This window comes from Echinops telfairi, unplaced genomic scaffold (genome assembly GCF_000313985.2).
Source record: "Echinops telfairi isolate 266 unplaced genomic scaffold, ASM31398v2 ScPeMD7_23;HRSCAF=83, whole genome shotgun sequence".
NCBI lineage: Eukaryota > Metazoa > Chordata > Mammalia > Afrosoricida > Tenrecidae > Echinops > Echinops telfairi.
In genome coordinates, this window is record NW_022103920.1 from 56,490,473 (window position 1) to 56,503,408 (window position 12,936).

Sequence of the window (12,936 nt, forward strand, 5' to 3'; positions counted from 1 at the left end):
ACACTGTACAAAAGCAAAAATGCATCTGATACGTAGCTCTGATACGTAGCGATGCAGACAGAAGCGTGTACAGTATGAGCCAATCAGTGGCAGTACTGACAGAGCATGCGCTGTTACGCAAAAACCGCGATAGAATGAAGCCGCGGAAGTCGAAGCGTGAAGTGGCGAGGGTTCACTGTATGTCTTCCTTCTTGAACTTGTTAGCAGCTTCCTCATATCCATCCCCCCATATCCCCTGCCGTACCCAAGAACTCTTATTCCGGTTGTCTGTGTAGAATTGCCTATCTTGGGCTTCATACACAGAAACACTTAACAGAGAGAGTCAAGAAGGCTACCAACAATGAAAAATTTACCAGATAAACCCCATTTTGAAAACACACACAAAAAAGAAATAAAAACAGAAAACATTTAGAACCAGATTAAGCCCAAAGTGTATCAGAAAGGAGATCAAGTGACAAGTTTTTAGCAGTTCATGTCAGACTTATAATTTTAATCTATCAGAGTCATGTCTCTAATACTTTGTCTGATAACCAGTTATTCCCATCTCTTGATTATGGTTAGAGGGAAATCACTTGAGGCTTATTCCTTGTGTAGATCCTGCAAATGTATTTTGGGCTTCCACTGTCATCCATAGCCTGCACACCAGAATCTCTCAATTTAAACTGATACTATTCCCTCCGTCGGATTTGGATTATGTAATTTACAATCCTTGGATCACAGATTTTGGAGTGGTTCTTCCATGTGGGCTTGTTGACGGCTCAGTTTGATGGTGAAACCCTACTTTAATGTTATGTAAAATTTCCCTCACTCAAACTGTTGAACCACCCCCTACTCACAGCAAAGTTCTAAATCACCTTCACTTTCTGCACGCACGGCTTCTGCACCATTGAAAAGGCATCTAGCCTTTTCTTATACTAACTCATTTCCCACTAGCCAATTCTGACTCTTAATGTCCCCATAGGACAGAGTAGAACTGCTCCATAGGATTACACAAACTGCTTCGTCTTTGTCACATGGAACAAATAGCCTGTGGGTTTGAATCCCCGACATTTCAGTTAACAGTCTGACATCTAACTCACCTTATAAAAGTAGGCTGAGAACCATCTGCACCTCTTCCAGCTGACCTACACATTCTTAAAGACACCGTTTAAAATGTATCTGTGCCTAAACCGGGCATCGCTTATGAGTCAGTTAGTGGCAGCCACTTAGGTGGGCCAGGCTACACACCTACCCTATCTGCTTAGACGCTAGGCCTCAGTTTCCGCCTTCAGGTGGGGCCCTAATACCAAGGAACTCACTTTGCCCTCTCCTGCCCCCCCGCCCCCAACTACCCCCAAGGGTCTGGTTCCATCCTCCCTCTGTTCACAAACTACCTCTGGACAGTTGTGTTGTTTTCTGTTCAATGTTTCATTCTTCTACATCCGTCATCACTGCTGCTACAGTGCCAAACGGTCATTCTCCTCCCCCAGGATGCAGCTTCTAGGGGAAGGGGGCCAGGTCCAGCAGGCTGGGTGACTGACCAGCCCAGGTCCAGGCAGAGGTGGGGGCTTGCCCCTAGGATGCTGCAGCAGAGTGAGGAGGCGTGTGGCACTGGGGAGGGCACAGGGCCGCCCTCTCCTCCTGTTCTGTTGGGGAGGGGTAGCCATTCTCTGTCCGGCCTGGGGCCCTCCTCTGGTTTCCTATTTGCAGTTCCTTGAATAAAGAAAAATATCCTTAAAAACAAAACAAAACTTTGTAATTGCCAGGAGGCACTGAGTAATTTTTTTCTGAGAAGAGGTGAGAGGCTAAATAAGTCTGGAAACCTATGAATAAACCATGTAGGCTGTCTTTGATCATTATAACCTTAGAGTAATGGAGACTTTTAAGCAAGGAATAAGTGATTGATTTGCTTTACAAAAACATCTGCTTATAGAGTAGAAAATTGATGGGAGTGTGCTATAGGTGCATCTGGGAAGACCAGTTAGTAGGCCACTACAGTAGCAGCTGAGATGTAATGGAAGCTTAGACTAAGAAGTGAATGAATATGACAGGACCGCTATGAAAAGTAAACAGAGAGACATTGTTATATCTCCCACAGCGCTCTCTACTTGTTTTCTGCTTCCGTTCTCTCTGGGTTCTATCGTTCATTGAATCCCCACACAAAACTCATAGGCAATGCTCATCATTAGAGGGTTTATTGTGGGAGTTAACAGGTTACAATTCAAGTGAAAATACTGAAGATAGAGTTGTTCATCCTGTACAAATTACAAAGTACTTTCAGGGCTGCTAATCAATGCCGAGAGGTCGTGCCACTCTATGTAAACCTCAACCCAGGGGCACTCAGCTCAAAATCTATCGTCGGGCAGTGTGCCCGGCTCCCTGAATTAAGTGCCCAGAGACACCGCACTCCAGTAAGCCAGCCTCCTATCCTAAAGCACTCAGCTTTACTTGCTCTGTGGACTGGGACGTCCACCACTGTCTCGTGTTGTGGCTCCTAGTTCTGCTGCTGCTGCACCTCTGTCAACCCTCTGATGTCACAACTGTCTCCTCGACCACGAAGGTTCACTGCACAGAGGGCGACGAGCTCCATTCCTGGCTCTTGCTTCTCAAAGGCTTATTTTATATGTAGCAGGATGGCAGTCACAATTTAACAAGCCCTCAACTGAATCCTAACGGTGTCTGCCCCACCTTCTCCTACCCAGACCCATTAGGAGAAAGTCTTTTGATGGGAGTTACAGACACTATGGCCAAGTATGGGAAAGAGACTTCCAGTATTAGTGAGGCTTGAAGATGACTGAATGGAAAGGAGCTAAGAAAACCCCACCCACAGGCACCAGTTTAAATTCTGAACCCACCTCTCTTTGTTGTTCGATGCCATTGGGTCTGACCTTACACACAGCAGAATGAAAACACCACGGCCAGTCCTGCCCCCTCCTCACAATTATTCCTGTGCTTGGACCATTATTGCAACCATGCCTTACTTTTAGAGTGTTAGAAAAATAGATTTCTGCCTCATTGCTTCTCATTCCTGAAGGGCAGTAAAGGAACTTTGACACTCACTAGATTAGACCTATGTTCTGCAGAGTATTAAAATCTCTCTCTGTCCTTTTCTCAAGTCCATCATAAATAGCAAAGATTAACCTTCCATTTGAACAAATGTAGGGCACTCTAATGAGTATTATGTGATTGATAAATGTTAAAATAATCGTAGAATTCCGAATATGAGCAGAATTTAAATCAAACTGTTTACTGATAAAGAAATAAAAGCAGCTTCAAAAAGTACACAGTATTAAAAGAGGATGGAATTTCCCCTTACCATTTTTGAAGTCCCCACATAGTATTTATTCTATGCATAATGCTAATTTCCAGTGTATCAGATTTTGTTCTAGCCTTAATTTATTATTGTCATTGTTTTTTAGTTACAACATTGAAGCCTGAACTTGGAAAGATAATGTACCATGATTTCAAACAGGTGGGTGTTTGAAAGTGAGGTGTATGGTTAGAAGTGCAAGTCCTTGCTTTTGGTTGTTCTTACTCTTCACTGCTTCCCAAAGTGAATGGTCCTGCCCTCCCCCACCCCCTGCCCCTGATAGGGTACGGGTGCTCAATCCAGGGGGTGCAGACAGGTACATTTATCCTGGATTATGAGCTAGAGTCCAAAAGAGGGTAATTGCAAGGAGGGTGCTGAGTAATTTTTTTTTTTCCCTGAAAAGGGGGTGGTAGGCCAAAGAAGTTTGGGACCCTATGTTGATTTTGTTTTAGTTGCTGCCAGGTGATGCCTACTCCTGGCGACCCCACCTGTGCAGAGTAGGACCGCTCCGCAGAGGCACATAGCACAGACCTTCCACAGCAGATCACCAGGCCTGGCTTCTGCGGTGCCTCGGCACAGTTCACACCACAGCTGCCAGTCAAGGGCTTACTTAACCACTTGTGCCACCCAGGGACTCCTCACATTTCATTTCTTGGACTTCATAAAAAGTTCCTATTTCCGTGATTTAGGTTGGGATGGTAGTGAGATTTTGCTCTATGATAAGTAATACCTTAGTAAAATTAGTTCCGCTAAGCATTGTGCAGTAAAATATTCACCTAAGAATTTAACTGCTTATGCTTCCAAAGATTAAGTCCAGTTTGTCACTATAATATCATCTTCACTACCTTGATCAGACTGACTCTTCTTATTGTAGGTATGTAGTGCACTTTCACAGTTGATGATTTATTTTCATTTACTAAAATCATTTTCTAAAGTTCAAGTTAAAAATTCAATTATAATTCTGTCTTTGAAAAAGATAGTCTATTTATATTAAAGTTTATTTTTCTTTGGCTATTAATTTAAAATTAATTTAAATGTTTAAGAATTTAAGTTGGGGGTTAGCGTTAGAAAATTTAAGTTGAAATTCTATGAAAAATTCATATTGAGCAGTATATGAAATTCTAATGAGAATTACTTGATAAATGTTACACTAAGCCCCCAAATCCCTAGATTGCTAGTTTAGTAAGGAAAAATAGGACTCTAATTGCTGATAACAAAAGAATTTGGGTTCATGTGACATGTATTTTACCACAAATGAACATTTGACGTCTTCACAGCTGAAGTGGTAATCACAAATTAGGAATGTTTTATATTTGAAATATCATGAAAAAAGTTTTGAGTGTGATTGTACTTGTGTGTGTTTTTTAACGTTTGCTTTTTCTTCAAACTACTTAACTGTGTGTTAGATATCAGTAGCTGATCTTCCAGGCTTAATAGAAGGAGCGCATCTGAACAGAGGAATGGGCCACAAGTTCCTGAAGCACTTAGAGAGAACTAAGCAACTCCTCTTCGTGGTAAGTCAGATGCATACCACTCGGATGCCCACACAAATGTGAACCCAATGAAATTTGTTATCCTCGAAAACTTTTATAGTGATAAGACTTAAAGGTAACGCATTTTGACAGCTTGGTTCAGATGGGGGTCACATAATATAAGTAGATTTTGTCAACATTGTTGTTGAAGTTTACTGAATCAGATAAAATTTTGACTTTACTTGCCAAGATTCAATTTAAGATTTCTAACATAGTATATTACACGATATCTATTTCCTACTTCATTGATGTTACTAAGTTATATGTGATATTGTATAGATCAGTATTCGTTGTTTTATCTTCACTAGTTTCTTTTATTTTATTGATGACTATAATTTTATCAGAATAGTTATCATTAGCTTGATAACTCATTTTTCTTATTTATTTTGAATTCTGAAATTACCAGTATAGATTGAGGAATCATTTTTAGCCTGAGAGACTAACATGATTGAAACAGAAATGTGTTTCTTATGGTAACATCTAATTTTCTGGTGTTTTTTTGAGGTTGATATTTCTGGATTTCGGCTTTCTCCCCAAACTGAATACAGAACTGCCTTTCAAACCATAATACTGCTTACAAAAGTAGGTTCCCTGCTTTCCTGTGTTTTGTACCTAGTTGAATATGTAAGCATGTAGGACTTTATGAAATATTCATTAGAATAATTGCTTATCCTACTCCTGCTTTTTACCGATTTGATGGCAGTAAAGAACGATCTACTCCTCAGACAACTGCAATCTTTCCAGCCCTCCTTGATTCCACATCTATGTTAGAACTTTCTCAGACGTTTTCTTGCTTGCATTCTAAAGCTTTGGCCTATCTCTGCTTCAAACTTTCTCCATGAGCCATAGTCTCCTGTATTCCTTCTTCTTTGGCTCTTTCTCAGCTTACTCTTTGGGCTCTTTATCTGCTCATCTTCCAAATACTGTGCTTCAGACTTCTACCCTAAACTGACAGGTCGGTGTACCTAATTCCGTTGCTTGAATTAAGCTGTGATAGAGCAGTTACATGCTCAGCTACTAACCAAAAGTCTGTGTGCATCTACCCAGCCACTCCATGGGAAAAACACCTGGTGGTCTTCTCTAAAGATTACATCCTAGAAGATCCAATGGGCAACTCCACTCTATCACATCAGGTCAATACAAGTCAAAAAATGACTCAACAGCACCTAACAGTAACAGTTTGCTTAACTTACAGTTTTAAGATGTCCAAGTGACACTGGGGGTTAGGTGTTGGGCTAAGAACTAGTGCAGTGGTTCAAATCCACCAGCTTTGTTTGCACTTTCTAAGATCTACAATCTTAGAAACCCTATGTAGGATCACTGTGAGTTGGAACTCACTCAATGGCAATGGGATTTGGTCTTAAATTACAGTTCAGAAGAAGCCTTGGTGGCTCAGTGGTTAAACATTGGGATGCTGACCAAAATGTTGGCAACTTGAACCAACCCCTCTTCTGAGGTTGAAAAACCAGGCAGTTGTAAGAGCCCCCAATAAAATGATTTTTTTTTTAAAGCGATAACTTATTTGCTAATTGCAAAAAAAAGAAATGAGGCAGTTTTTGTCCATAAAGATTTATAGCCTGGGAAACCCTATGCAGTAGTTCTCTGCACTGTAGGGTCACTGTGACTTGGAATCCGCTCAGTGACTGTGGGTTTTGTCCACATTCAAATCCAAATCTGAAATTCCCAATTTTTGCGCAAGTTCAGACCTACTGGACATTTTGATTAGAGACCCCATGAGAACCATAGGCTTTTACATAAAACTGAACTCATTTTTTTGCCCCCCCAATATTTCCCAATACTTTATTGGGTAGTTGTCTTGACTCTCTTTTCCTTACCACCATCCACATCAATATCCTAACTATTCCTGAAATCCATCCACTTGTCTTCACCCACACATTTCTACTCATTCACCCCTATGATGGGGGTTTGAAGAGTCCCTTCTCTCTGGTCTTTCTGCTTCTAGCCTCACTTCTCTCCTACACCTTGTTTATGTCGAAGTCAGTGATCATTGTAAAAGAACCAAGCTGATGTCTGCTCCTTGTTTAAAACAGTTCACCGGTCTTGCATTGCTTGGAAGTTCAAGTTTAAATGGAACCTTTTTGGTTTGTGAGCTTTGACGAGTGCCAGGCCCTGCCTATCTCTCCAGCTTGATCATCACTCTGCACCCTTTTCTTCATTGCAGCCGTATCAAACTGTGATTTCTCTCTAAAACCCCGAGGCTTCTCACTTCAGTGATTTGCAGATCTCTGTCTGCAGGAGGACTATCTCCTTTCTACCTCGCGTTTCTGGTTGAAATCAACTCAGTTGCTATAGGTTTGGGTTTTGGTATCCTCATTTTTCAGGTTTTACCCTAGATTTTGACCACCTCAGGAACATTGTCCTGCCTCCACTAATCTGAGCTCGGTGCCCTGTGTGCTCCCCTCTATCTGTCTCAGTCCTGGAACTCATCACAGTCCATTACGATGGCCTAATTTATTGCTTATTGTATTTACTTCATGAGTTGAGGGTCTATACATTATTCAGCAAATATTTATAAGTGATGTCTATATGTCAAGGCCTTTACATGGGAAGTATCTTTTAATCTTTACAAAATTCAGTTAGGTAATTACTCTTCTTAACACTCCTCTCACCCATACCCCTACCATGCTTAGAAAAGTGAATATTAATTACCTAAGTTACTAAGTGGTAAGTCGATTCAAACTCAGGAAATGTAGGGCTTTCATATTCTTCACCCCCTGTGTTACTTAGCTAGTGCTGTAGTGTCACAAAAGTCAGCTTGAGCAGACACTTTTCTCACAGGTCAGGTTCGAGTCCAAAGTCAGGTAGATGCCTATAGGGAAGGTGCTTTCTTTCTCTGTTGCCTAGAGAAAGGTGCTTGCCTCTTCAGAGCTTCTAGTTTGAATCATCTTCATGTGGCTTGGCATCTCTCTGCCCCCATCTGCTTGCTAGCTTTTGTGTTTAATCTCTTTTGTATCTCAAAAGAGGTGAACTCAAGAGACTAGTCCTGTCTCATTAACATAACAAAACAACTCATTCCCACATGGGACTGTAACCCCATGCAAGGAAGATAGGATTTCCTACACATTTTGAGAGCATGCAATTCAATGTATAACAACAGTTCTACAAATCATATTGAAAGTATTGAGGTTATGTATAGATGTGCTTTACACAATTGATCTATGTATTGTGATAAATTGTATGAGCCCCAATAAATTGATTAATTTAAAAAAAAAAAAGAAAGTATTGAGGTCAAGTAATCAGTGATATCAGTAGTATAAAAAGGTGCAGAGGGAGGTTGTGTGCGCGTGCGTGCGTGCGTGCGTGCGTGCGTGCACCAACTGTTTTCCATTAGTGACCCCTTAGAGCTTAGAATTGAACTGTATTTTATTGCAGAAACATGCAATTTTGTCCCCTCTCTCTTTCCAGTAAATATCTCTATGAACTTTATCTTTGTACTTTATGGAAGTTCAGGTATCTGTATTCTGATCTAGTGATGAAAACACAATTGTCTCTAAAATGTCATGTGTCATATTATATCACACTAATATACATTCTAACTGGTAAGCATTTTCTGAATTTCATCCCATTATCAATTGTGTGGCTGTTGGAGTTAATGGTTTCAGACATGTGAGATTATGTAAATGTTGTGGACTTCTAAAGAAAGCCACTATCAGATAAGGAAAAAGGATGCTAATTTTATAAAATGATGCAGATTTTCTCCTGTGGTTTAAAGGAGTTGGAATTGTATGATGAGGAACTTCAAACAAAACCTGCACTACTGGCAGTTAATAAAATGGATGTGCCAGGTGCCCGAGATAAATTCCAGGAACTGATGCACCAACTTCAGAACCCTGAAGGTAAGCCTGTTCGTTCACGCCCCGCATATTCCGCGCTTATCTCCTGTATGGAGGACCAGCTGAGGGCTGCACCCGAGGAAAAGAGAAACTAAATGACTCAGCTCTCTTTAAAAACATGATATTTGAAGAGAGAACATAAACCATAGGAAACACTTAAGCACAATTATAAGGTAATTATTATCAAATTCCAGAATAGGGGGCGATGGGGAGGAAGGAATTCCAGAATGTGTGCTGTGAGAAGTTAGAAGAAATAAGATAAAAGAAAGATTAATATGAGCTAATTAAAACCCTTAGCCTTCATTCATAAAGAAGTTAAACTGGACCCCAGTGTAACTGCCATATTTCACAAGTTATAGGATTTTTCATTCCTCTCATTTTTGCTATTTGCCGTCTTGTCCATTCTATAATAGTTTTCCTATAGGACAGGGTAAAACTACCCCATAGAAATTTCAAGGTTTTAAATCTTTACGGCAACCAACATCTTTCTCCCACAGTGCAGCTGATGGTTTGAACTAGCAACCTTTTGGTGAACAGCCAAATGCTTAACCACCTTGCCACCAAGGCTCCTTCTGGTTCTCATATTGTTATTTGTTGTTGTCATTATATGCTACTAAGTTTTGACACATAGCGACTCTGTAGAACACAGCACTGCCTTTTCCTGCACTATCCTCCGAGATGTTCCTAAGGTTGCGTTCATTGTTGTGACCACTGTGACAATCCATCTTGTCAAGATTCTTCCTCTTTTTCACTGACCCTCCACTTTATCAACCTTTTTCAGGGACTAGTCTCTCCTGATAACATGTCCAAAGTACTGGAGACGAAGTCTCGCCATTCTACCTCCTAAAGAACATTCTAGCTCTACTTCCATGTATCTCTAGATGGTACAACCAGTTAATACACTCAACTGCTGGCTGAAAGGTTGACGTTTCAAGGCCATCCAGAGCCATCTCAGAATAAAGGCCTGGTGATCTACTTCTGAACAATCAGCCACTGAAAGCCTGTGGTGCACAGTTCTACTCTGCTGCACAAGCGATCACCATGCATCATAATCAATTTGACAACAGCAGGTAGTAGTGGTAGCTCATGTACCAAGAACCTTTCCTGGGTCACTAACCAAAGGTTCTGAGAGTTTATCAGAGAAGGAAAACGGAATTAAAAATAGTGTTTCAGGTTGCCTAGTTCAAAAATAAAATTTTAACATACCTTTTCACTTTGAAAAACAATGAAAATTAGCTTTGTGTCTTTGTTTCAGATTTTCAGCACTTGTTTGATAAAAACATGATTCCACAGAAAACTCTGAAATTCCAACATATCATTCCAGTCTCTGCAATTACTGGAGAAGGAATTGAAGAATTAAAGGACTGTGTAAGAGAATCACTGGATGAACAAGCTAACCAGGAAAACAGTGCATCCCATGAGAAACAGTTGCTTAATTTAAGACTATCCAATGCAATATCTTATGGTGAGCCTCCATCCAATCATGCTATTAATACTTCCTGAATGGCTATAATTTAAATCTATACAAAATGGCATAAATTTATTTGTTTTAATTCAAAAATTTTTCATAGACATGCATTTTATCAACATTACCAATCTTCTGATATGTGTGCCATTATTTAAGAGTGACCTCTTTTTAAGCTGTTCCGTTGTTAAGGTCGTCCACAATAAAAAAAAAAGACACTTTATAAATTTACGGTCTATCCATCCATTAATGACTAACAGTAACATCTTCTAGTATTCCTTTTTATAAGGTATCTCTGTTGAGATCACTTTATAAAATAATATAAAAAGATTCCCTAGAACATTATTAGAGTCACAACTAATTTTTGTTTGTTTAGTCTTTTATGTTACCTGATGGTCCTTATGATATGGTAGTTTTTATTTTTAGCTGAGGAAAGGCTCAAAACAAAACTTATGTTCAGTGGTAACCAAGATCACTGATAATGTTCAATAGAAATCAGCACATGGATAATTGTAAGTTGAGCTTTTAGAAGAGTTTTCGCCTCACATTTAGTGTTTTTTAGCATTGGTAGAGACTGATAAGGTATTTCAATAAAGAGAATAAGCAGAAATAACAGACTTCACTCATCAGTATATACGCCCCCCATTTTAATTTTTTTGTTAATGCTTCATTGAAGCATAATTCACCTACTGTATTCCATAGGTCCCTAAACATATTTGTTCTGCTGTTCCTCTTTCAGAAGAAAAAATTAGCAGATTTTGCATAATGCCCTGGCCTTTCAAACCTAAACATGTTGATAAGAAGCAATCTAAACATTTTGTACTGTACTCCAGAATTCAGGATACAGTCTAGATACCTGCTTTGCAGCCCCCTGATCATTCGAACACCCCCAGCGGCTGGTATCACTCCCTTTGAGGAACACTGTATTATTCAATTCACCTATTTAAAGTGTATATAATTCGGTGGTTTTTAGTTTACTCATGGAATTGTTCAGTCAACACCACTATCTAATATTTTCATCATCCAAAGAAGAAGCCATGTATTGACTTTCTTTTGTCATTGGTTTTTTGTTGTTGTTTTCTTTTGTTTTTCTCTCTCTCTCTCTCTCTTTTTTTTTTATATTATTATCTCTGCAGGTCTATCTAGATAAGATAGGCTGGATAAACAACCCGGAGGAGAAAACAACAACAACGGGACCAACAGTTCCGGGGTGGGGGTGGGGGGCATGGAAGAGGGGCACATGGGGGAAAGGAAGTGGTGTTAACAAATCCAGGGACAAGGGAACAAAAAGTGATCCAAAATCAGTGGCGACAAGGGCCTCTGGTAGGGCTTGGTAAGAGGCCTGATAGGGCTTTATCAAGGGCAATGTAATCAAGAGGAATTACTGAACCCAAATGAAGGCTGAGCATGATAGTGGAACAAGAGGAAAGAACTAGGAGGTAAAGGGCATTTATAGAGGTCTAAATACAGGCATGTACATACGTAAATACACTTATATGATGATGGAGAAATAGATCCATGTGCATATATTTAAAGGTTTAATATTTAGGTAGCAGATGGACATCGAGCCTCCACTCACCTCAATGCAAGAACACTGTTCTATTAAACTGGCGTTCCATGATGCTCACCTTCGTCTGGGGTCTTAAAGGCTTGAAGGTAAACAAGCAGCCATCCAGCTGAGAAGCAACAAAGCCCACATAGAAGAAGCACACCAGCCTGTGTGATCATGAGGTGTTGAAGGGATGAGGTATCAGGCATCAAAGAACAAAAAATAATATTGTGAATGACGGGGAGTGCACATTGGGGACCCAAACCCCATCTGTAGGAAACAGGACATCCCCTTATGGAAGGGTCGTGGGGGGGAGATAAGCCAGTCAGCGTACTGCGTAGCAATGATGAAACATACAACTTTTCTCCAGTTTCCCCCCACCCCAAGCCACTATCATGATCCCAATTCTTCCTCACAAATCTGGCGAGACCAGAGGATGTACACTGGTACACATACGAATTGGAAACAGGGAATCCAGGACAGATGATCCCTTCAGGACCAGTGCTGAGAGTGGCGATACTGGGAGGGTGGAGGGAAGGTGGGGTAGCAATGGGGAACCTATCACAAGGATCTACATATAACCTTCTTCCTGGGGGATGAACAACAGAAAAGTGGGTGAAGGGAGATGTTGGATAGTGTAAGATATGACAAAATAATAATTTATAAATTATCAAGGGTTTATAGGGGAGGGGCGAACAGGGAGGGAGGGGAAAAATGAGCTGATACCAAGGGCTCAAGTAGAAAGCAAAGAAGGATGGAGGGTGGAGGCAAGCCTGACCTCTGCTTGTGTTAGTCAGCCTTAGGCTGATGCAGGTAATCGATTCTGAGCAGATAGTCTGAGAAGTTGGACTGTATGAAAAATAACATGGCACCAGAATCGGAGAAAGACTAACCATAGACTATAGGCAGAGGCCAGACCTTATTTAGTGAAAGTGAAGAAGACATCAGTCTGTATTATAGAATAGTAGTGTAAATTTGTATTCTGTGATGGTAAATAAATTTGATGTAGGAAGCTGCAAAAACTACTGGGGTTCAGTAAAAATTTGCAACCTATAGAATATTGATATCCTGGTTATTCAATAATATAATAATTAGTACATACATATTCTGCACGATTAACATGAAGTATTGATTAAAGACAAAAATGTATCTGAGATGATATTAACACTCTTCAATTTTTTTTTCAAAATAAAATTTTAAAGAATTATTTTTTAAGAAACAGAAAAGAACCAGGGGGACATGGGAAA

The 12,936-nt window shown here is 40.2% G+C and overlaps 1 protein-coding gene across 3 annotated transcripts in view; it reads left to right on the plus strand.

Annotated features, from left to right (window-relative positions):
* The window catches only part of GTPBP10 (GTP binding protein 10), a 38,208-nt gene that overhangs the window by 17,251 nt on the left and 8,021 nt on the right, over window positions 1–12,936 (plus strand). Inside the window, exons 6-11 of one of the 3 annotated variants that reach the window (XM_045288995.1) lie at window positions 3,399–3,451; window positions 4,696–4,803; window positions 5,326–5,403; window positions 8,555–8,678; window positions 9,931–10,140; window positions 11,277–11,318. In XM_045288995.1, the coding sequence (XP_045144930.1) occupies window positions 3,399–3,451; window positions 4,696–4,803; window positions 5,326–5,403; window positions 8,555–8,678; window positions 9,931–10,140; window positions 11,277–11,290 (587 nt within the window). In that variant the 3' untranslated portion in view covers window positions 11,291–11,318. Of the gene's footprint in view, window positions 1–3,398; window positions 3,452–4,695; window positions 4,804–5,325; window positions 5,404–8,554; window positions 8,679–9,930; window positions 11,187–11,276; window positions 11,319–12,936 lie in introns of those variants that run through there. The other 2 variants (XM_045288994.1, XM_004718094.3) reach the window with 2 other exon arrangements.